This window comes from Myotis nattereri, assembly GCF_964212035.1.
Source record: "Myotis nattereri genome assembly, chromosome: 10".
In the NCBI taxonomy this organism is placed as follows: domain Eukaryota; kingdom Metazoa; phylum Chordata; class Mammalia; order Chiroptera; family Vespertilionidae; genus Myotis; species Myotis nattereri.
The window spans coordinates 58,717,839-58,743,105 of record NC_138085.1 but is presented as its reverse complement, the minus strand read 5'-3'; the positions used below and the strand labels follow the sequence as shown (position 1 = coordinate 58,743,105).

The following is a 25,267-nucleotide window of genomic DNA, read 5'->3' as shown; positions in this document are numbered from 1 at the left end:
TCTCCGGGGAGTTAAAAATGGGAAATCTTTCTTCTTAAAGTGACACAGAATAGGATTTTTCCTTGGGGGAATGGAGCTAGCTAGCCGCTCTTTGTAAGGCTGGTGTGTGTGTGTGTGTGTGTGTGTGTGTGTGTGTGTGTGTGTGTGTTACTGTGATGTGTGAGGCTCCTGGGCAAGTGCTCAGGACTGTCAGGCATTGTCCACAAGCTGAGGGCCTGAGGCTGCTCGAGATGTCTGCCTCCTTTTCCAGGCCAGGAGGCTCTGGCTTCAGTCAGAGGACATAGGGGCCTGACCTCCCAGCCTGATTAGCAAGCAAGGGCCCCATGGGTGAGCCGTCTGGGGTCAGAAGACCCGGCTATTCGCCAAGACCCTCTGAGTAGCCACAGAGGGTGGCAAGGGCACCTTAAGAGCTCATGCCATCTTTGCCCCTCAGCCCCAGCATCCCAGCATTGGAGGGGTTGAGTGTGGGCCTAAGGTTAGGCAGTGACTCCTGGTGCCTGGGGGAGTTGTAGACTGCAGTGAGCAGACAGCTGTGGGTCAAACTGGAGACCCCACATGGTGGGAGAGGCCACAGCATCTATGAAAACGGAGCGCTCTCTTACCCTGAGGTTCTGAAGAACCTGCACCAAAGAAGGGGGTCCCTGTCAGTGCCACTGTTCCTAGAATGATGGGGAGGCCCCACTCCTGCGTGGCAAGGACTCTGGTTCTCAGTGCCCACCCTAAGCAGGGTGTCAAACAGCCCCTTTGGGTGTGGTCTAAGCTCCAGTAATCCCCCTGAACTTGGGAGCCCGGCTTTTCCCAGGAAGCATTTCCTGGCATCTGGGGAGCCTTTTGGCCTGAGGTGACCCACAGTGATGTACTGAGATGGGGGAGGGGCCAGAAGAACATGGGCAAAAACACACACGTGCCGCTGGATCCTGAGCTGCCCTGGATGTTGGCGGACTGGTGTTCCTCTGGAGGTGGCTTAGAGGGAAGGGTTACTCCCGGCCCCCTCACACCTACGGTTCCTTCAGAAGCTTGCCCAAGCTCCCACAATGGCCTCCTTTCAAAGGCAAAGTAGGAAAAGAAGTGAACACAGAAGGCAGAGGCATGCGCATCTTAGGGCAGACTTCAGGAAGCACTGCTGACAGAGAAGACTGCCAAAGGGGCTTCTGAGTTGTTCTTTTCTGGAGGCGGGTCCTGTTCCCTTCTGTGGGGATGGGATCCTGCGCAGTCATGCGTGTGGTCACTGGGACCACCTGGACACCTCTTTGGCCCGTCTGCCTCAAAGAGCCTTGCCAGCTGGGTCTTAGGCCTTCCTGCTGTCCCCGGGGCTCACTCCCTCTAGGTTGGCTGCGATTTGCCAGCTATTAAGACCTCACGATCTAGATGCCTCTATCATGGCGAACTCTACTTCCCCCTCTGGATGGCTCTGATCCCCAAGTTATTTCTCGTTGCCTAGGTGACACGTCTAATTGGATGCCTTTTAATCTTTCCTTCTTTTAAAGGGATGAATCTGACACTTTATTTCTAGGCCCTGTGAGAGGGCCCTGCCCTAGAGAACGTGTGCCTGGTGTGCAGTCCCTTCAGTGTGCCCACAGCCGTCACTCAGACTCCGGCGGGTGTAGAGGGGGTGGGTAGCAGGGTAGGGGGATGCTCAGGAGGTTGCCTGACAGTCACAGGGATCCTGGAAGCACGGCTCTCCGGAAGCCCACCCTTCAGGATTTAGCAACACTGGCCTCTCTCCCGGCCACTCTGCCTCCTTGGCTTCATCCCCGTTTAGGGCTTGTGTTTAAAAACCTATTTCAGCCCAAATTAGAAATTACCCAAAGTAGCTGGAGAGTCATTTTTTTCCCCTTCTGCCATGAACTAGAAGGGAAAAGGGGAGGCTGACATTCAAGTGTGACTCTTAATAGTGTGTGTGCATGCATGTGTGTGTGTGTGTGTATGTTCCAGACACATATGCTTTCCTTGCTGCCAGGGAGGGAGGTTTCGCAGCTTTCAGTGCCTCTCGGGCGGACGGTGGTGTGAGGCGTCTGGTGCTTTCTAAGACTTCCTGTCAGAAGCTGCATATATATATGCTGTTGGGTCATACCATGTCTGACTAGACTCTGGCATTTGTCCTTGGGATCATTATCTTTCCAGATGAGAAAAAGGAGCTGAAAGTTTTGTTCCTTCATAGTCCAAGACCCCCTTCCTTTCAATAAAGGGGGGGGGGATCTGGCCCTCCTCCAGGTCAGTGACCCCCGGGTGGCAGAGGGGGCGTCTGGGAGAACCTGTCCCTCAGCTTGAGGATCATCCAGAGCAAAACTGGGATCCTAAAATTGATTCCATCTTCCTGTTCTCCAGCTGCCTCCCTCCCGGCTTCCTCCACCTCCAGTACATACTCTGTGGAGGAAACACATTCACTTGATTATCTGTGGGGGCCAAAAAGGGTTTAGAATGGGATGTGCCCCCAAAACATTATGGGCTCTGAAGCCCAATTCTCTGACATGTGTAAAATGGCTGCGTTGGGTTCCTGGTGCCCCTAGGGTGCAGCTGGCAGAGCCCTATTCAGAGAAGGAGGGTGGGCTGGGGCTGTGCTCTGCACCCTCAGGCTCTCTCTAAAAGAGAAAAACGTTGAACTGATCGAGTTAAGAAGGAAAAAGAACCCACACTAACAAAGCAGAACCTTGTCTGAAAAGACGCACATTCCTAGTTAATGACGAGCAGCGACCTGGTGGGTGGTGCTGGGGAGAGAAAGGAGGGTTGTGGGGTTCAGAGATAGCCTGGAGCCTCTGAGATCAGGCAGCTGACGCAGAGCGGGGCTCCTGCAGCCCAGAGCTCCCCTCCCGCAGGCCACCCTGATTTCCTTCATTACAAGTAGCTGCCCTGGGTACTGTGCTAAGAGAAATACAGGCTGAGAAAGGCCAGCTAAGCAAGCCCCTTACCATTGCCATTTCCAAATCTCGGAAACGCCACAGTCCCCGAGTTGGTGCGTGTTTCATCTCATTGCGTAATACTACACCACTTGTGTGTAGCGGCTGTGCTATATATACACGCCAGGAGGTAACAGATGGCTCTCCCCACCCCCATCTGTCAAAACTGTGACTATATCACTTCTAACGACCAGAAGGAAGCTGCTGGGGTGGGCCAGGATTCTAAATGCTGCGGAGGTAACTCTGAGCCATGTAAAGTTGCACCATATGTTTTGGGGTTGCTGGCTGCTTATGCGCATGGGGACCGGGTTGAATGCCAGTCTGCACAACCCAGGACTGGCACTCTCCTGGCTGCGGTATGCATCACGTGAGGGTCTGGGTGCCACTTTTTCTCTCCCTGAAGGAGAATCTGCTGGGGCCACGGTTCTCCAAGAGGGGACCCACAAGGAAAACAGGTTATCCAAAAACCTGCCCCTGATAACATCAGGCCCGTCCAAATAGTATTTCTTTTAAAAAAAATTTTTTTTTGGTTTCATTTTATTGGATAAAGATTAAGAAAGCGCCAGCGTCTGAGAGAAGGAAAGCAAGCCACGCCTGGTGGCACCCCAGCCTGGAGGGGGTCCCTGGCGCACGCGGCGAGGCGCGCAGACGGGCGGACGGGCGGGAGGGCGGGCGGGCGGTCTACCTGGAGGCGCTGGTCTCGGCCAGGCGGTTGTTCATGATGCCCAGCGCGCCCACGCCGCCCGAGAAGCCGTTCTGGCGCGTGTTGACGCACACGCTGCGCGGGTAGCCGTTGGCCGTCTCCGACAGCTGCTTCTGCAGCAGCGCCAGCGATACCTTGTTGGAGGCGGTGAGGTCGCGCATGGAGATGAGCTCGCCCGATAGGCGGCGGCCCTCGGCGTCGCTGTCGCAGGTCCCGGGGTCGACGCCGAGCGCAGTCAGGCGGCGGCGCAGCCTGGAGCCCGGGGTGATGGCGTTGCGCCGGGCCAGGGGCGCGCCCGGCGCCGGGCAGCAGCGCGCGCAGCAGCGGCAGCTCAGCTTGCGCAGCATCCAGTTGAGCACCTGCTTGATGAGGATGGAGATGACATTGAAGAGCGAGTAGATGCAGCACACGCCGAGCAGGATGAAGAGGAAGTTCCCCAGGCGGTACAGCCCCTGGTTCCGGTAGGCGGCGTGCTGGCTGCTCACCAGGTCCCCGAAGCCGATGGTGCTGAAGGTGACGAAGCAGAAGTAGAGCGAGTCCACGTAGTCCCAGCCCTCCACGCTGGTGTACATGGCCGAGGCGCAGCAGGACAGCAGCACGGCGAACAGGCCCAGAATCAGCAGCACGTGGTACACCGAGGGCTTCCAGCCCGCCAAGCAGTCGGCCTCCGAGAGCGCAGAGCCGCGGCCGAAGGTGGCGGGCAGCAAGCCGCTGCGGCGCAGCTGGTGCTCCCGGCAGGCGCGCATGATGAAGGCCAGCAGCGAGATGATGCGCTCCAGGAAGAGGTTGAAGAACAGGATGGTCCCAGCGCAGCCAAACAGCCCATAGGCGATGAGGAAGGCCTTCCCACCCACCGTGGCGGGGGTGGTCATGCCGAAACCTGTGGAGACAGAGCAAGGGTCAGGGCGGTCCCGGCTGGGCAGGAGGCCCTAGGGGGTGGGCGCTGTGTGTGTGCAGGCGATGACATGGCTCCTGTCTGGAGTGGTATCACTCAGGTGGAGGGGAATCAGTATTCAGACATTTCTCTCCCTTAGTGGCACGAGACATTGTTCCTGATCTTGGCAGTCCATAAACTGTGAGAGGAGACATGGCCCCTCCTGTTGGGGATCTATAAACCAAAATGGGTGAGGCAAGGTGGTCACTAGGAAGGACCCATCAGGACACAACAGAAACCACTGCACAGATGCAAACCACTGAGATGCCGCAAAGCAAGTGTCACCTGCTCTTCCACCCCTCCAATCGGTTTTTTTAATGTAACAGTGGCACACCTGGGCCTTGTTAGGATAGAATGCCATAAAGGCTTCATTTTATACGGGATTCCTGGGGACCAGGTAGAGGGTGTTCAGTCCTGGTAGCTATATTTGATGGTCTCGGAAAAGGGGTTTATGAAACTGACAAAGGATTCTTTGAGGAGGAGGCCACAATAGTCAGAGAGTAAACATGGCTGCCATTGAGCATCGGCTTCTTCTCGCCCAAGGACCACGTCATCCTTGCTCACCTCGCCAAGGGAAAGGTTTGGGTCCAATGCCGGCCTGTGCTGTGTGTGTCTGGGGTCGCTTTTGTCTTGGCAGTTCTGTTCTGTGCCTGGGCAGCTGCTTATTTGCTTTGAACTCTTATAATTCTTAACTTACCCACTTATTCAAAGCACAGTCTGTAAAGGAGATTCTTTATCAATTGATCTCTGCAGAAGGCTCTGCTCATGCCGTGCAGGGCAGCACAGAGTGGCAGCTCTGCGCCTGCAACCTGAGCTCTCAGCCTGCTGCTGGCTGTAGTCTCTTGGTGGGACGCATGGTTGCCTGACTCTGGTTACAGGAGGGGGTTTCATCTCTTTGTAGGAAGAGTTGCTGCTGCTTGGAGTCTGAGCTGAAAATGAATCATCTGTCTGAGTAGCACTATGGCACCTGTCAACACCTCTGCAGCAGAGGTCAGAAGTTAATTCATACCCAGTGTCAGGAGGGCTACCTGTGCTGCTAGTGGGGTGGGGCCAGCCCCAGGAAGTGTGTGTGTGGGGTGTGTGTGTAGAGTTTTGTCTCCCTGGGCTGACTATTTCCTTAAAAGCGTCTGAGAAAATATTTTTTCAGAGTAATTCCTTAAGCCTGTGTGTTAATCATTCTCTAGATTCCCTGGAGGAAATGCCCACTTGCCTGACTGTGGTCTTGATCTTATGCCTAATGACTCAAGTTAGGAGAAATCTTTGATCATGATCCTCACGTTGAGGAAGATGGATTATATCCCTAGATTTAGAATTTAGCCACAAGAGAATGAAAAACCAAATTAGCAATGTAACCAGGAATTTGATAGAGGAATTTTGCTCCTCTTTAAAGCCAAATTCAAGTTCTTAAGTTCATTAGAAAAAAAAAATCACCTGATTTACTTCTTATGTGCAGGTTTGCTTTCAATGGTTTCAGTTACCCATGGTCAACCATGGTCTGAAAATATTAAATGGAAAATTCCACAAATAAAAAATCCATAAGTTTTAAATTATCCGCTGTTCTGAGTAATGTGGTGCAATTTCATGGCATCCTGTCTAGGACGTGAATCCTCCCTTTTTCCAGCACATCCACTCTATATGCTTCCCGCTCATTAGTCACTTAAGTAGCCAGCTTGATTATCACATCAACCAGTACTGCATGAGCATCTGTCCTCCTGGATGTCCCTGAATGATGGAACCAGAATGAGACCTGTTTCTCAGCCCCCCAGTTCTCCTTCTCTACCAAGGTAGGGCCTCTACAAGGCAGCACCACCAGATATGCAGCTGGAAGATCAACCACCACCCATTCGTTCATTCCTCAGCAGACATGTACTGGTGACATAGTTTGGCAGGCCTCATACTAGGCTCAGGGATATGGTGGAAAACCAGACAGATGCAGTCCCTACCCTCACAGAGTCTCTGGGTTGCCTTCTTAGAGGTTTTGTACAGATGCTCATCCCTCTGCTGCCAGCAGCTCATCCCTGAGCCAGGGCACAACTTTTCCCTGCTGCCCCTACAGAGAACCTGGGCCAGAATTTGTCCTGGGGTCTCCTCATGGTCGTGACTGCAGGCCTAAAATGATCTCAAATGCTTGATTGGCTGTGATTGTGGCACTGTCTGCCCAGAAGTGGACAGGCAGGTCACAAGGTTCTCTGACAACACAGAGGGCACCCAAAGCAAATGTCCCTCTCACTGGCCCAATTCCTGAGGTCTGAGCTCTGGGGAAGCTGAGGCCCTGGAGTCAGGCTTCCTGCTGAGGCCAGTGGGGTCTCTGCCTGGGCTGCCGCTTCCCAGAGTGGAGGAGTGGTCCCCCCAGCTCTGACAATCTGTGGGAGCCAGGCTGGCTCTGGAGAGGGGCCTTGAAGCTTCAGGCAGAGAAAAAACAAACCCAGCCACCCCGAGAACCCCTCCTTCCCCAAGCACACCCTGCAGAGGCGTAATCTGTCCCCGGTTTGCACCAAGCCTGCTATTTTGTTTATGCCACAATTGATCTGCCATCCCACTTTGCAAAGAGCAGACACTTGGGGGCTTTATTGTGCTACTTTGACAAAAGCTGTGAAGCGCATTTGCACAGCCTGTCTGGTGCCGCCTTCGCAAATGGGGCCCTAGTGACAGGGCCTCCAGAGTTCAGCTCAAGGAATCTGGAATTGAGATGGGGAGGCCAGTTCTGATCTGTTTCGGTGGCTCGAGGTGGAGTCTCTTTGCCAGATGCTGAACAAATCAAATCCCTCCAGCCACCCTGTGAGGGAAGCATCATCAACCCAACAATGTAGGCCAGGACATGGGCCAAGGGAGTTGAGGGTACTTGCCCATGTTATAGTTTGTAAGTGGCTGAGCTGACCCTGGAGCCCTTCCCACTGTGCTAGAAGACGGGAAGTCTTGGCTTACCACCTCAGGCACCTTGTCCTGTTCGTTCTGTAGTATCAGCTCTGAGGAGGAGAAATATAATTGACAGTCCAATCCAGGGTACTTTTGAGAGTAAAAAGACACTACTAATAATTACCCCAGAACCGCATGTAAAAACCAGGGCTGTTCCAAGCAACTGGAATGCATGATTAAAAAGCAGATTCTGCCCTAGCCGGTTTGGATAGAGCGTCAGCCTGTGGACCAAAGGGTCCCGGGTTCGATTCCAGTCAAAGGCAGGTACCTTGGTTGCAGGCTCCCCCAGGGCCTGGGCCCTGGTCAGGGCTTATGCAGGAGGCAACCAATCAATGTGTTTCTCTCACATCAATGTTTTTCTTCTTTCCCTTTCTCTTCTACTCTCCCTAAAAACCAATGGAAAAATATCCTCAGGTGAGGATTAACCCCCTCCTCTCCCCTCCCCCACCATGCAGATTTCAAGGCAGGTCCCACTCCAGAGGTTTATTTAGGAGGTCAGGAGAGGGACCCAGGAATTTGCATCTAACAAATGTGCCCTGATGATTCTGATGCAAATGGGCTAAAGCACTTCCTTTAAAAAACAATGTTATAAGGTATCCCCAGTGCCCCTTCTGATTGGAATCTGCCCAATTTCAAATACTTTGATTGATATTTCTGTTCTTAATTTTAGATTTATTGAGATACCAGAGGACCTATGCACGAAATTCCTACAAGAGTAGGCCTTTGCAGGCCTGGCTGCCTCGGCCCTTGCAGCCCTGGCTTCGTCTGGAAGGTCGTCTACAAGGACGTCTGGATGGTCGTTCAGCTGTTTGGCTGTTTGGTTGATTTGCATATTATGCTTTTATTGTTATAGATCGTTGACATAAAATGGTAAGCTATTTAAAGTGTACATCATGATGCTTTGTTGATCTTTCCTGACTGCCCAGAGGAGGGATTAACAGCCTCATTTTAATAATCAAGCAGCCTGAAGCTCACACCCAAGGCCAGGTCAGCAGCCAGGCCTTCCAGTGCCCCTCCGTCTCCAAACAGGGAACAGAGGGCGTGTGGGTGGGCTGTGGGGAGGAGGGTGGAGGGTGGGGCTGCTGTCAGGCTGCTCTGTGGCTGGAGCTCAGACACTGACTCTCGAGAAAAAGGGAGGCTTCTGGCCATGCTCCATGGAGGAGGGCTGGACCTGAGAGGCTTCCCTAGGACCCTCAGGGCTGTCCATGTCATCCTTATCCAAGTCACTTTCCTAGGGAGGACAACCGGCTTGGATAAATCCAGAACCCTTGGGGAGAAGAGGGGCTGGAAGAATGGCTGGGAAGAGTCATTAAAGCATTCAGTGAGGAGTGAAAATGTGGAGGGGGGTAATAGTGGCTGATGGTGTTGAGCCCTCACTATTTCCAGGCACTTTGCCAAGACTTCATGTGTATCAATGCATTTCATCCTCACAACAACTCCGAGGCACTCACTCATTCTAAGTCACAGCTTTTCCCCTTGAATTTTCACATCCCTGAAATCGGAATGGATCTTACCATCGATGGCCTGAGAGTTTATTTGACAGCATTTAAATTTCTTAATGGTATGTAGTAGTGGTACATTTGTAATCAATAGTGTCTTAGATTTGATGAATGACACTGAGAATGATTATCACCCCCAATTGTGAGATTAACAAACACAGTCATTTAATAGGTAAAGAAACTGAGGTTAAATAATTTACCCAGATCATAGAACAAGCAAGTGGCAGAGCCCAGCTTTGAAAGCAGAGGAAGGAGCTTGTGACGTGATGAGGGAAAAGCCAAACGCACAAGAGCTGGGGAGAAAAAGAAGCAGGTTGCTTCTGGCTGGCACGGCAGTTTTTACTCTGGCTGCACAATAGAATCACCTGGGAAACAAAACTATCCCCAAGGCCCAGGTGCACCCAGACCAGCCTCTTCGTACAGTGATTGGGAAAGACAGAGAGGAGAAGGTACTTGTATTCAGGCCTGAGGGGTGGGTGATGGTTTGAGAAAGGCGCGCCCCACTGGGAGAGTGCACAGGGCTGCTGTGTGGGGGGTCGGCTTGGCTGGTCCCCACGGGCAGCTCGGTGCCTGCCCCACAGACAATGTGCAGTAATTCTTGCTGATGGAGTGGGTGAGCCTGTGCAAGAAGGAGAAGGACAAGGTGGAGGGACTGCCCCCCACTTTGTACTGGGGCTGAACTTGAGCTTCACCTCCAGGAGAGTCTCCAGCTCCTCAGCCCGGCATCTAGAAACGGACAAGCACTGAAACCTCCAGCTGCAGAAGCCAAGCTCAGCAAGTCGCCGTTCCTGCCGCTTGGGAAGGGCACCGGCACCCCCTTTCTTGGAGAGGTGCGAGCAGAGGAGGCTGGGAGCAGGGGCTGTGGCCTCACCCTCTGGCGCCTCCATGGGAACATGCTACTTCTCCCTCTGAAAGTGGCCTGATGACCGTCTACCTCGGGAGGCTGCTGTGAGGAGTAAAGGAGGAGTTGGTTTCCCCATGCTTCCCACGGTGCCTGGGCCATGAAAAGTGCGTAAAACACAGCAAGCTCAACCAGGAAGCTCCACGTGTGAGGCGTGGCCTGTGCATCACAGCTGAAGTGCATCACGATTTTACCTGATGCGAGCGAGGTATAGACAGGCCTTGACTAGGAATTTTGGACGACAAGGAAAGACTCCCCCAAGACAGACTCTATCATTGACTTGCTGCCCTTTCACCTCCCTTCGCCTCAGGAGGTTCCAGGTGAGTTTCCTCAGTGGTTCCAGGTGAGGGACAACATCCCCTCCGGGTTTGCCCTGAGCTGGGGCAGAGGCCCCGCTAGGGGGAGGCACCACCTTCTCCGGTCCCCAAACAGTGTGGCAGCAGGCGGGGTGCTGGCAAATGGCACTCTGGTGGGAAAGTTGCGGCGGGGCTGCTCTGTTTGTTAGTGTTTGTGGATTGGTCTAAGTTGCACACGAGATGGACAGACAGCTCCCTGAGGGCCGCCTGTGCGGTTCCCTTTGCTCAGAGCCGGTGCGGGGCTGGGCTGGTACTGGATGCTCCATGACTCAGGCCGAAGAGGCAGCGGCCAGCAAGGCCATGGAGGAAGCGGGGCCTCCCCATTTTCCTGTTTGCTTCTGGCTTGTTCGGTGGGGCCTTTGGCAGGATGTTCTCTGTTTGAGGAGGGCAGGAGGGCAGGTGGGGGTGGCTGAGAGGGCAGGGATCTAGGAGGAGACTGAAGCCCACAGGCTGCAGGTGGGTGAATTTTTACATCAGAAAAGTTTGGGTAAATGGTGAACAATGGGCAAGTGATCCTGAGAATTGCCTTTGGGCCTTGGCACTGCTTTCCTCGCCAAAGGGGTGACTTGATCCAGCCCCGAGACTCTGCACTTCATCTGTGTGATTAAGGCTTTCTCTCCTCCCCACACATCATTCAGCAAAATGAGTTATTAAAAGCTGGGTAACCACTCCTGCCTCCGGGGCGGCTCCTCCTGAGTGACCTCCCGGGAGCAGCTGTCAGGCCCTGGGAGCTGGAGCTGGCAGGAGGGTGACTCACTGACAGCCCAGCCTTGCCCTGTCCCCTCCTCCCTCAGATCTGTCCCTGTCTCTCTGTGACTCAGAAGTGAGATCACCTCCCCCCCCCCGCACCCCCCCACCACCCCCCCCGCCCCTCACAAAAAGAGCAGAGCCCTAGCCTCAGCCCAGAACTGTGGTAGAGACTAAATTCAGGGCCAGGGAAGACAGGGGAGGCACTAACTGAAAGCCTGCTCTGTGTCAGGCACTGTGGCGACGGGGGGAGCAGGACAGGCAGAGCCCCAGCCTTCACAGCCCCGTGTCCAGCAGACGTGTACCACGAATGGTCTCCTCCACGCCTGTGCACCTGCCATTCCCGCCTTTCAAGGTCTGCGACAGCTTGACATCCTTTCCCTTCTCTCTGCATCCACGCATCCCCTAGCAGCACGTTCACTTAGTCATGTGCTGCTCGCGGTGGCCCGGTACCAGTGACTACTGACCCAGGGCACCATTTAAGCCTTGGCGTTTTTCTGTGCTGTCACACAGCCCAGGTCTCAGATATCCTCTCAGTCTCTCTAATGCAGACGCCCAGGGGACAGCTGCTAAATTCCTGACAGAAGTGGCAGTTTGTCTAGTGGTCACCAGCAGGCACTGTACCAGAAACTTGTTTCATCTTAGTTTTAATGAATTCACCTAACGTATTCTTGAGGCCTGCAATGTGCCAGGAAAGGGCTGGGAAAGGAACACGGTGATGTGTGATTTTGTCCATGCCCCACAGCCACATGAACACACCTGAAGTTGAATAAAATTGGGTGTACTGCCCTAGCCAGTTTGGCTCAGTGGATAGAGCATTGGCCCATGGACTGAAGGGCCTCAGGTTTGATTCCAGTCAAGGGCACATACCTCGGTTGCAGACTCAAAACCAATCAGTGTGTCTCTCGCATTGCGCTCTCTCTCTCTCTCTCTCTCTCTCTCTCTCTCTCTCTCTTCCTCTCTCTCTCTCTCCCCCTCTCTCCCTTTCTCCCTCCTCCTCCCCTCCCTTCTACTCTCTCTAAAAATCAATGGAAAAATATCCTCGGGTGAAGATTAACAAAACAAAACAAAAAATTGAGTGTATGGACTCACTACGACAAGGGAGCCGGGGCACCACGGGGAGCTGCGGGGCATCTCAGCCAGCGGGCAGCAGAAAGGACTTAGTCAGAATTTGGGCTTGAGTTAGGCCACTCTGGGGAGGGCTCAGGGAAGCAAGGCTGTGCTGTGGATTGGGTGCTGCAGGGAGCAGGGATATTTCTGGGATTGGGTCTCTTGGTATTTCTTACCTAGGAGGTGGGAATAACGGATAGGAGGTGACAAAGCCAAAGCTGTGATTGGAGAGGAAACAGGAGTCACTCACCTTAACCAGATAGGGGTGCTGGGTCATTTTTGTGTGTGGTTTGGAAAATGTTCTTCTTTGGTCTTTGTTCAGAGATGGTTATGGGTGAGTGGCCTTGTTTCCATCTCACTCGGTCATGGTCATAAAGCAGCACTGTCTGTGCAGGCGTGCCGTGCGCTGGAGGGGTGACGTGCCACATCTGATCACCCCAGCCCCGCTGTGAGTGCCAGGCGTGTGCCCTGCTCTCCGGGGCTGCTTTCAACTTCTCAAAATCGTTCTGCGCTCAGCATTCCAGCACAGCCTTTTATTGGATGCCACTCATTATTGCTTTTTAAAGAAACTCCTTCCAATCTTCTACTTTATTTGGCTCTAACTGTGCATGTGTGTGAACACACAGGTATTTAATTCATAGGTGGAGCATGCCTCTAGGTTGTGGAAATATAGGTGATTCTTATTTTAATTATCTTCTGTATGTTGTTATAAATATTTCACACTTCCTGTGGTGCAAATGGGGCAGTTACTACTTTTAAAACCAAAACTTCTCCCCCAACAAGCATTGTTATTTTTTTTTAAATTTATAAATAAAAATGAATACGGCAAGGTCCCTGTTCTCAAGAGAATGACACCCTATGAAAACGACAGCATAGGAGACATCACAGGAAGCCAAGACACAAGAGAAAAGGTCTGAGAGGGCTTCCCAGAGGAGGTGCCACTGGCGGAATAATAAAGATGCCTTAGCCAAGCAGGTGGAGGTGGTGGGAGAGGGTCTGTGGGTTCTGGATTGGGATATAGAGTCAGGATCATATGGATAAGGTGTCCCAGGGATGTCTTCACACAACAAATATTTACGTGCCAGACACTGGCTCTCCCCATTAAAGGCCATGAACGAGAGCCCGGAGACCCTCAGCAGTAAGGATGCTATCTCTATATTAAGTCCGGTCATCAGGAAATAGCAATGATGGACCCTATTATCCTTGCTCTCCACTGCGACTGAAATGCTTTCACTGTGATTGAATGTTTCACCTCCTGCCTTTGGGGAGGAATGGTAGAAGCACCCATTTGAAGATGATGTCTGTGTCTTTTGCAAAACCAAAGGAAAAAAATCATTTCCCATGTCCCTTATTTAAAGATGCACTAGATTCATTTCTTCTTGAGTTCAGGATCTGAAGTGTTGGTTTTCTAGGCGCACTTGTGCCCTGGCTCCCACACACTGAGTGCCAGGGTTTGCCGGCTCCGTGGACACTCAGAGCCAAGGTATTGTGAGCAACTGCTATCGGACTGTGTCCCGGCAGCTGGTACATTTCTCATCAATTTTCGATTATTTTTTGGCCTCCGTAATTCGTCCCTCCCCCTTCTTTCTCCTGTTCACAACGTCTGTTGAATACCTGCTACGTGCAAGCACTGGACTAGGTCACCACCCTGGCCTCTTTGAGCATACAGTTTGGCTTATTCTAGTTTTATCACTTAAATCTGTTCACATCCTTTGTGGAAGTAAGCTGGCTTTTAGTCACATGTAATAAGCAACAGCAATTTCCAGAAATCTTCAAGTTAGCGTAATCCCACCAAATATATGGAATCTCTTTCTCCAGGGTGGCCTTTAAAATGCAGACTGGCCCTCCTTTGCCCAGGAAGGTTCTGACATGTGTCAGTCTGAAGGCAGAGGGATGGCCTCCATGGCCTCTTGTTCCCCCAAATGCCTAAGTTGAAGCCCTAACCCTGCAGTAGCTTGGAATGTGGCTGTAGCTGATAGGGTTTGCAAGGAGGTGACTGAGGTAAAATGAGGTCGTGCAAGTAGGCCCTGCCTATGCCTGGTGTCCTTATAAGGAGAGTAGGACACAGACACGCACAGAGGGAAGACCATGTGAAGACACAGAGAGAAGACAGCCCACCTACACGTCAAGAAGAGAGGCCTAAACACCCCAATCCTGCTGCACCTTGAGCTGGGACTTCTGGCCTCCAGAATTGTGAGCCAGAAGCCCCCGGGCTGTGCACTCCTTCGTGGCGGCCGAGGGAATTGATGCGCCCGTGCTCGGCTGCAGAGGCCTGCATGCTGCCCCTTGCGCATCCTGTGTTTTACAGCAGCGGTGGCAGCAGGAAGCTCAGATGCAAAGCTTGGTTTCTGAGCTGTGATCAGGAGGCTGTGTTTATATTTATCCTGCTAACTGCAGGGGACTATTTATATACAGAGAAATAACCTCCCAGGCAAGATGGGGGCAGCCAAGGAACCAGCTGCTTCCGCCAGACCTGCTGGGCTCCTCCAGCCAGGCGCACACGCTCAGGCCCTGCTCAGGCCCCTGGTCTTCAGGTGCCCTCCCCTCAGGTGTCTCTGATGCCAGCTCTCCTCACCCCCACAGGGGGCTTGGGCTCCAGGGCTGGAGTCTAGTCTTCTTAGCACAGGGGACTGCCCAGAGCTGGCTGCTTTTCACAAGCTCTCCAGGATGTGCACGGCCCCAGGAGCAGTGCTTTTGTCCACGAGTCACAATTCTAGTCTCACTCAGATCCAACACAATCCTGGGTATTTAGTAGGTGCTCAATAAACAGAATAAGTGGTGTTGGGTGTTTTTTTAAATAAAATCACAGTAGTCTCCCCTTGTCCATGGTTTTGCTTCCAGTGGTTTCAGTTACCCACAGCCAACCACAGTCTGAAAATATGAAGTGGAAAATTCCAGAAATAATAGATAAGTTTTAAATTGCATGTACTTCTGAGTAGCATGATGAAATGTCATACCATCCTATTCTGTCCGGCCCAGGATGTGAATCATCCCTTTGTCCAGCATATCCAGGCTGTGTACGCTACCTGCCCACTTTATAGCCCTCTGGGTTACCAGATGGACTGTCATGGTATCGAGGTGCTTGGGTTCAAATAACCCTTATTTTACTTAATAATGGCCCTGAAGTACAAGAGTAGTGATGCTGGCAATTCAGACCTGCCAAAGAGAAGCTGTAAAGTGCTTCTTTAACTGAAAAAATATGTATGTATGTATGGGAAAAATCATAGAGTACATATGGTTGGTACTTTCTGCTGTTTCAGGCATACCCTGGATCTTGGAACTTATCCCACGCGATAAGGGGACTACTATAGACTCAGACCTTTATAACTGTAAGGTGCCTCTGCCACTGTCCTTCCTTCCTGCTCCTCTTCCTGGGAGGTCTGAGGGGAGGGTCTTCTGGGGGTGGGGCCAGCCACTCAGGGCTTGTTCTGGAGTCTTGCAGCCAGACGGAGCTTTCAGAAGCCTACGGGAGGTTTCAGCTGGACCCTGGCCTCATTGCACACATTCTCGTTTTATCAGAGAAATCACTGCTGCACAGCGACTCTTGAGGGCCTCAGCAGGGACAGCGTGTAAGCTGAGAGCAGCAGCGTCAGGGGGCGGCGCCCAGGCTCCTGCTGCCTGCAAAGCACTCAGGTGTGGGGGGAGCAGTGCTAGCCACAGTGACCAGCAGAAAAGACAGGGAAGCTCGCTGGTTTTCAGCGCTGGCGAGTGGAAACACTTCATACCCCTGGGCGGGTGAATGCTCGGGTCAGTCTGCACCCTGAAATGTGGATGTGATGTCATTAAAGGCATTACTTGAGGCGGGGACTTTAACTTCCTTGATCAGGTGTGTCGATGTAACTGCGGGGAAGAGCTGCCTGGGCACTGTGTCGCAGGCCCTGTCGCAGCCACCACCGCAGCAGAGAGCAACCCCCACAACAAGCACAGATGACAACTGCTTTTAGCTCTGATCGCTACCCTGTGCTGCTTTCCTTACTAGGCTTCTATGGGATTTATGGCTTTAAAGGTAATTTTCACACACAGTTTATTTCCTCCCAATTATCTAGGAGGCAGGTGCTATTATCTTTAGTTTTCAGATGCACAGTCTGAGCCTCTGAATGGCATGGTCCAAGGCAAGAAAGTAGGGTGTGTGTGTGTGTGTGTGTGTCAGAATTTGGGTGGTGGCCTCACAGTAGCTGACCCTCCCTCTGCAGGTCTCTGATCTCTGACACCACTGTCCAGGGCTCTCAGAGTGGAAGCCTTTCAGAAGCTCAGCTGTCCTGCTACGTGCTCCTGCCCCGTGGCTGGACAGACACCCCAAAAGGCAATGGGGTATGTTCCCCCAGGTGTGGGTTCTGTTGGCTCTTTGGGAAAAAAGGACATGGGCGATCAGAGTGGTCATGAGGCTGTGGATGCTGCCCATGGACTGGTCTCCTGGGAGCTGGGCCTGCAAGCTGGGCTGGGGTGGGTCCTCCCTCCTGCTCCTCCCTGCGGCTGTGAGATTCTAGAGGTCCGTAGAAGGGTGTGTAACATCTTTAAAGTCTTTATTTCCCATCTCTCTGCCAATGAGTGAAGCACCATCCACCCAGCTTCGATTCTCAGAGCGGCTTCTGCTGATGATGGGAGGGGTGCGGGGGTTCTTTCCACCACGAAGGCAGGAAGATGCCCTTGGGAGCAGGGGACCCCCAGATGTGGTGCCGGGTCCCTGGGGCCTGCCTTCCCTCAGCTCTGGGTGGCAATGAAAGGCCAAGCAACATTCTAGAAACACCACCACTAATTTCGCCTCTCCTTTGGACTGCCTTTCCCTTTCAGACGAAAGCAAAGACTGCTCTTCACCCTGACAGGCTCACAGACATGTCAGGCCTTCCCTGTACTGCCCCATCCCCACCCAACTCCCCTTAACACTCACATGATGTCTCAGGGATCAGCTAGGCCAAAGGAGTTCTCACGGTACCAGTTCCTAGGGTAGTCTCAGCCTGTGCCTCAGCCTCGTAACCCGGGGAGCCCTGGCGCCTCTGTGCGGGCCTCCACCTGTCAGCTCCGAGTGCCAGGGACTCTCCTTTCTCTTTCCAGCCCCACCTTCCCAGGCCCTCGAGATGGCCAGTGCCATTGTCCCAGTGTTCTCACTGAACACATCAGTTCTGTGTGCTTTTCTGCCTGCGCAGCTCATAGATTGCAAAAGTTAGAATTTCATGAGATACATTTTAAACGCCATTTGTTGGCAGACATGGGCCCAGCATGAGCGCTCTGTAATTTTCCAGCTTCCTGAATGGCCCCCCTGGACCTAACACGTATCACGCACCAAACATAACCCACCTTCGTTCCACCCCCCAGACAACCAATGACTCACTCACACGGTCTTCACCAGGCCTCTCCTTGGAGGTCCCTGGGCTAAGGCTGAGGGGGATGCAGTCGTCCTCCTGACAAACTACAGCACATCTCCCAGGCTACTGTGCTTCCAAACACAGGGATGCTTGGGAAAGCTTACGTGTACGTCACATGTCAATATAGGAAAAGAGCCCTAACCGGTTTGGCTCAGTGGATAGAGCGTCAGCCTGCGGACTAAAGGGTCCCAGGTTCGATTCCGATCAAGGGCATGTACCTTGGTTGGGGCACATCCCCAGTAGGGTGTGTGCAGGAGGCAGCTGATCGATGTTTCTCTCTCATCGATGTTTCTAACTCTCTATCCCTCTCCCTTCCTCTCTGTAAAAAATCAATAGAATATATTTTAAAAAAAATACATAGGAAAAGAAAGATCCCAAATTTTGTCCAGAAAAAAAAGACTCGAAGGCAAACTCTCCGTAGTAGTTCTACTTTACTGGTGGAAATATGGGGGAGTTTTTTCTTTTACTTCTTTGTGCTTCTTTCTTTTCAGGCGTTCTATAATAAGTAGATAATATTTTAATGAATTAAAGACGATTCCTTTTGTCATTATTTGTTAGGGCCGGGTCTAACAGGCTGGTGGGGAGGGAAGTCACACAGGTGTGGTCAGATCATCAAAGGCAGAACCGAACGAGGAAGGGGGGTCAGTGAAGCCTGAACTGTCAGGGTGGGCTCTGCAGGGGAAGTGGCCCTTGACTGCTACCTGGACTTGGGCTGAGGGAGGACAGGAGAGGGCATTCTGGGCGGAGGGAGGTACTGCTGTAGTGAAGACTCAGAGATGCACGGTACCAGGTTCTGTTTGACTCGAGATGAGGGTGCAGCAAAGGGGAGTGCTGGCCACACTCGGTCGTGGAGGGTCTGGGTCCAGTTTGTAGAATCCTGGAGGAGACCGGGCAGGCTGCTGCCAGAGGATGGACCCGTGGGAGGCCTGGATATAGCTCAGTGTCCTTCTCCAATTCAGTCATTTGGAACCTTTTATGTCTCTAAATTTCTCATTCAGACAGCGCCAACTATGCCGTGGGGGGTGGCACGCTCACTAGCTCGTCCATCTGAGAAAGCCCTTTAACTTCTCTTTGCCTCAGTTACCTCATATGTAAAGTAAGGATATGAATTGTACCTACTTCCACAGGATGGTGAGGAGTAAATGAGATAAAGTGTGTACAGTGCTTCACACAGGGCTGGGACATGTTGAGCACTTGACCTGTGAGAGAACAAGGAACAGAATTCCTAAAGATAGGGGATAAGGAAGATGGGAGGAAGGGAAGGTGGTAGAATAAAAATGCCTCGATTTCATGAAAATTCCTTTGCTTTCTTTGGGTAAGTAATTTGCTCAGGAGGCCAGCTGGCTTATCTACATGCTCTCTTGAAGAGGAACCCACCCCACATTCATCTCCCAGAGAAAGAGACCACTAGGGACAGGGAGAAGCTGTAAAGGAAGCAAGAACTTAAGTGCCATCCTGGCCAGTTTGGCTCAGTGGATAGAGTGTTGGCCTGCAGACTGAAGGGTCCCAGGTTTGAATCTGATCAAGGGCAGATGCCTGGGTTGTGGGCTTGATCTCCAGTAGGGGGCGTGCAGGAGGCAGCCAATCAATGATTCTCTTGCATCATTGATGTTTCTATCTCTCTCTCCCTCTCCCTTCCTCTCTGAAATCAATTATGTATATGAACTCAAGTGTCCCCAGAACATCCCCTCCCCCATTCTAAAACTTCTAATGGCTTCCCAGGGCCTAGAGCTATGGGGCCATGATAATGTGGACTCCTACAACTCTGCAATGATTGCAAAGGTGTCTGAATCTATTTGTTCACTGAGCATTGTTCTCAGCCCTAATAACTTTCTCCTACATTCTTGTGCTATTAGTTTCCAAATATATGTAAATGTAAAACCATTAATGCATTTAAAAGTGGTAGTGAGTTAATTCAGAAGACTTTCTATCAATATGCATTTTTCCTATTAATGGATACCAAAAGTAGTATATGTGACTTCCATCATATGGATTCTGTAAAAACATTTCTAGCATTTAAAGTGATCCTCACATTTTAAAAGGTTGGTAGATTTCTGGCTCAAGATAATCATCTAATCACCTGAATTTATCTGCTCTCCCCCTAAGGCCCTATGAAAATGACGCTAAAGGGATATAAATGTGTAAACCAGCAACAACACTGAGAATGGGGAGGGAGGTTTCCAGTGGATAAGGAATTTCAACATGATTTGTGGGAGGTGGACAGCCGGGGAATGAGTGGTGAGTGATGAGGGAGGATGCAGCTCAGGGAAGGTGACAGCTGAGGAAGGGAAGGAGATGAAGAACCCTGGGAAACACCCACTGACCTACAGAGAAACACGAGTCCACAGCCCCACCTATGCACACTGATCTTCTATTTTTAATTCTTAAATGGGAATGGACAGCCACAGTTCAGACATCTGGGGGAAGCTTGCCACCCCTCTCTCTCCTGGTTCTCCTTCTAGCTTAGCCACTCCTTCATCTTTCAGACACTAAGGTTCAGTCTTCAGATCTCTTCTCTTCTGGGTCCCCTGACTACTCCCTGGAATCAGGGGTTCAGTCTGGCTGTACATTGGAGTTATCTGAAGAGTTTAACAAAACACTAGTTTCTAAGCCCCACCACCAGAGAGTATGATGCAATTGGATTGTTGGAGGGTGGGGGGAGGGGAGAACGGCCTGGGCATTAAGACTTTTTAAAACTCTCCCAGTAATTTTAATATGCAGCCAGGGCTGAGAACCACTGTCTTAGCTGACCTTTGGCAGGGCTTTAAATAACACTTAGGCGTGGTTCTCACCTCTGCCTGCACATTAGAATAATCTGAAGAACTTTAAAAAATATCAATTCCTAGGTCTGATTCCCCAGAGGTTCTGATTGAATAGGCTTTGGGTCAAGTCTGAACATTGATTTTTTTCTCTCTCTAAGTTTCTTAAGTGATTGTAGTACCACTGCAGCCAGGGTTAATAACCAGTGGTTTATCCTATATAATAAAATGTTTATATGCAAATTGACGGGATGGCGAAACGACCGGTCATTATGACACGCACTGACCACCAGGGGGCAGACACTCAATGTAGGAGCGTCAGTGTGCTCCCACAGGGGGAGTGCCACTCAGCCAGAAGCCAAGCTCACTGCTGCCTCTGAAGAAGTGCTAAGGATGTGTGACTGACGGCTTAGGCCCGTTTGCCATGGGGAGTGGGCCTAAGCCATCAGTTGGACATCTCCTGAGGGCTCCCGGACTGTGAGAGGGCGCAGGCTAGATTGAGGGTGCCCCCCCCCCCCGCACTAATTTCATGCACAGGGCCTCTAGTAGGCTAATAAGTTCCAAATATGTATCTCAGCCTCTCCCTTGAGTTCTAGACTTGCATATCTAACTATCCAACAGACATCTAACTTGAAGTCTAAGTTGGATAACATGTCAAAATTATATTTTCAAAACTAAGTTCTTGATTCTCATCTCTCTCCCCCAGCCACTCTCCTCCTTGATTCTACTACAGTCTTCCTCATCTCAGTAAATGGCAAATCCATCCTTCTAGTGGCTAATGTAAAAAGTCTTAGAGTCCTTTTAGTCTTTTTTCCCCTCATATCCTGTATCTGATCCATTAGCAAATCCTACCAATCTACTTTCAAAACATATCCAGAATCTAACCACTTACTTTTGCTTCAGGCCATGAGGCTATAGCTGGATCTAGACTTCCCTCCTACCATAAACAACTAGGAAATCGGATAAAATCTACTAAACAATTATTTTCAGATACTGGAAAACTAGTAGTTTAGGATTATGATACGTGAGAGAAGGGAAACAAACAATGTGAGACCTTTGATTGCCCTGGTTTTATGCCTAGAGGCAATTTTCAGGTAGCAATGGAGGGAGAAGTACCCAGAGTGGGGCAGTTTCACTGAGTTGAGGAGACAGATTTAAGTTAAAGGAGGACAAGGCAGCTGTAGCAAAGGCAGTAACCAGAGAGGAAGGAACCATCAAGAGAAAGAGCTCCTGAAATTTGCGTCAGGGGTTCTCTTGAATCTTTGGCTGAATAACAGTCTGTGCGGGTATAGGGTGAAGCTCCTCAAGACCAAGGAAAAAAACAACTTCCAGGAAAGAACAATTGCTAGAGTTGTCAGCCAAACAATTCCCAGAGCTTTCACAGATCCAGAAACCACCCGAGTTTCAACCTGCCAGGGTGCCAAGGTTTCAATAAATACACTGAATAGTAGAGACCCCAGAAAGGTTATGCCTGAATAGTGTGGCTAAATAGTTCCAGAGAAAGGCTCCTTTAGACCAGCCTATAAAAAGCTTAAAACCAAGCCTGGAAAATGTCAAACTTACCTACTAGTATAAGGAACCTAAGTTTCTGCCAGGACAAAGTCCAACGCTTTTTGATGGAGTACAACATAATCAAGAACCAACAATGTAAAATTTACAGTGTCTCTAATAAATTATCAAACAAGCAAAGAAGCAAGAAGGTGTAATCTACAAACAAAAGGAAAAAAAACTGGTCAATGGAAACAGACCCAGAAATGCTAGCGATCAGGAAATTAACAGCAAAGACATTTAAACAGCTGTTAAAAATATGTTAAATATGCTCAAGGATATAAAGGAAAAGATAAAGAAAATGAGGAAAGAAATGAACAAAATGAAAAAGAACTAAGTGGAACTTGTAGAGATTAAAAAAAATACAATATCTGAAATTAAAATGTCACTGGATAAGATTAGCTGTAGCTTAGACACTGCAGAAAAAAAAGACTGAATTTGAAGACATAGCAATAACAATTATCCAAACTAAAGCACAGTGAGGGAAAAAAAAGTCTGAAAAAGAGAAAAAGAAAGAAAGAAAGAAAGAAAGAAAGAAAGAAAGAAAGAAAGCAAGCTAAGAGCATCAGTTACCTGTGAGATAATATCAGGTGGTCTAACATATGTGTAATTAAAGTCCAAAAATAGATGGTGGTGTAACAATAAAGATATATGAAAAAAAATGGTAACATTTATAAACACAGATCCAGGAAGTTCAGTAATTCCATAGTAGGATAAACACAAAGAAAATACCAAAGAACATTGAAATCAAATTGCTGAAAATCAAGGATGAAAAGAAAATCTTAAAAGCAACCAGAGAAAGCCTTGACTGGGTAGCTCAGTTGATTAAAGCATCATCCCAATACACTAAGGTTGTGGGTTTGATTCCTGGTCAGGGCACATACAAGAATCCACCAAAGAATGCATGAATGAGTAGAACAACAAATTGATGTTTCTCGCTCTCACTCTCTCTCTCCAGAGGGGGAAAAAGGGGCACATTACTTATATACAAAGACAAAAATCATAGACTTTTTGTCAGGAACTATGCAAGCCAGGGGGAAGAAATCTCTGGCCCCTATCCCTTGCCCCCTCTGCCCAATCACTCTTCATTATAAACATTCAACATCCTGAGTTCCCATATAAACAAATGAACAAACATTTACTGACCCTCCGCCTATTATATGAGGGTCCTCCCCATGACCCTGTGAGGCAGACGTTATTGTCAGAGTTATATATAGCTGCTAACATGCCAAATTCTGCTCTTTGTTCAAAGTGTGTATGCCAGTAGCTATAAAACACAATGATAAATATCATAGCTCTTGAGCCACTTAGAGCTCATGAAGAAATAATACACACTGGCAATCCTTTTGAATGAGTTTGGAATCACACTGCAGTTCAGAGCTGAATATACAAACTAAGTACACACTCCTCAAGGATTTCTACCCAGAGAGACACGTAAGCTCCCCACAAAGTGGAGGGACAGCTGGTAGTGGGCTGATTTAAATGTTCGAGGTGAACAGCCAAAACAAGGGATTTCACAATTATCTGGATGTTTCCAGGCAGTCTAGAGACCAACAATTTAGACTAACTAGATGCCTAATTTAATGGTGTAACTAAATAGTGACTAATCAGCCAGAATGCTCTTCTAAAGCACTCATCATCACATTACACTTCTGCTCAAGAACATATAATAGCTAAGCTTATTGCTCCTAATGGCCAAGTCCAAACGTTTCTGTCTGGCTTCCAAGGCCCTCTGATCTGACCGAAACCTACCAAAGCAGTTTTATGTGTCTTTAGTTCAGGGTCCAGCTTTGCCATTCACTTTGTGGCCTGGGCCAAATTACTAATTAATAATAATAATAAAAAAAGCTTTAGAGTGCTTATGAAATGCCAGGGCCAGACTAAGCACCTACATTCATTGTCTCATAATTCTCCCAACGACCATGTGAGATAGGCACTCTTATTATTCCCACTTTATAGGTGTTAAAATGGAAGCTTTGGAAGTTCATTCATTTGTTCAGTAAACATCAGGTGCTGGGCTAGGCCGTGGGAATATAACAGTGACTGAGAGAGACAAGAACCCTGCTTTGGTAGAGCAGGAAGTGGCCAATCAGACAACAAACAAATAAACAAATACATGAGCTAGATGGTTCATGTAAGTGAGATGGACAGTGGCTGGAGGTGAGTGGGGGACATTGCTATAGTCATGGTGGTCAGGGAAGGCTCCTCAAGATGTGGCATTTTAGCCATAGACATTGAAGCTTGAATGCAGTTAAGAAGTCAGTCTAAGAGTCAGGGAGCCGTGCTCCAAGGAGTAAGAACAGCAAGTACAAACGCCCTGGGGTCTAATAAGTCCAGTTTAGCTGAAGTGAGCTGAGCGAAACAGAGCAGTGCCAGTGAGGCTGTGGTGAGGAGCCAGATTTCCTGCAATGGGAAGTCATGGAAGGGTTTCAAGTTAAGGAAGGACTTGATCTGATTGACACCTTGAAAGATCGTTTAGGCTGCTGTATGGAGAAGAGGTCATCAAGACGCAGAGAGGAAGCTGGGGGTTGATTAAGAGACTGACCCAGTTGCCCCAGCAACAGACGATGGTGGTGGCTGGAGTAGACCAGTTGCCATAGGCATGGGCACAAGTGGATGGAATTAGAATGTATTTTGAAGATTGAACTGAGAGAATTTGATGGTGGATATGGGAGATTAGGGAGGAAGAGGTATCAAGGCAGTTCCTCAAGTGCTATTTATTGAGGTGAGGAAGACTGTGATAGGATAGAGTCAAGAGTTCTATTCTGATCTTTTAAGTTTTGACAGGTATTAGACATCTACATGAAGATGTCAAGGAGGCAGTTGGACCTGTGGTCTTGAGGCTTAGTGTGGTGGAGGATCGGAGTTTTTTCACCTGGAAGTCATCAGCAGACAGATGGATTTAAAGTCACGGGGTGAAGGGATCAGAGTCAGGGGGTGAAGGGATCAGCTGTATACACCTAATATATACAGCTTTGGCATAAGGATTATTTTGAACTGAAGGCAGTGGAGAAACACCAGGCACTCTTCCCCTATCTGCCCCTACTCTTCCCCTATCAGCCTAAATGTAGGGCATACATTTCCCTTTGTGAAGATGTCCCCCTCCCTTCAACTGTACCAGAAACTCTTAATCACCAGAGACACTCCTATCACCTGAAACTGCATGAGATTAAGTCTGCGAAACAAATGTTACTAAAATAACCTTTATCTTCCGTTAGCTTCCCTATATATCTATCTTCCACAATTCACCACTCCTAAAAGCCCAACCCCCTTTTCCTTTGTCTTATAACTTCTGCACAATTTATTGCTCTTCGTTAAGCTGGTGTATAAGCCCCTGGCCTAATTGCTTCTTTGGGTATTCAATTCTTTTCTATAAAGGCCCATCCTTCCAATATACATACATAATAAGCCCTTTTCCTGTTACTCTGGCTTTTGTCAATTTAATTTGCAGGACCCCAGAAACAGAACCTAAGAGGGTAGAGAAAAAAGTTTTCCCTCTCCTACCCAAGGAAAGAGTCTGAGGAATAAACATGG

At 49.8% G+C, this 25,267-nt stretch overlaps 1 protein-coding gene across 1 annotated transcript in view; it reads right to left on the bottom strand.

The window, feature by feature from the left end:
- Positions 1–3,425: 3,425 nt before the first annotated feature.
- KCNK12 (potassium two pore domain channel subfamily K member 12) overlaps positions 3,426–25,267 on the bottom strand; it is a 35,750-nt gene continuing 13,908 nt past the window's right edge. Inside the window, exon 2 of the mRNA XM_081101480.1 lies at positions 3,426–4,480. Coding sequence (XP_080957606.1) covers positions 3,579–4,480 — 902 coding nt within the window. The 3' untranslated portion in view covers positions 3,426–3,578. The remainder of the gene's footprint in view (positions 4,481–25,267) is intronic.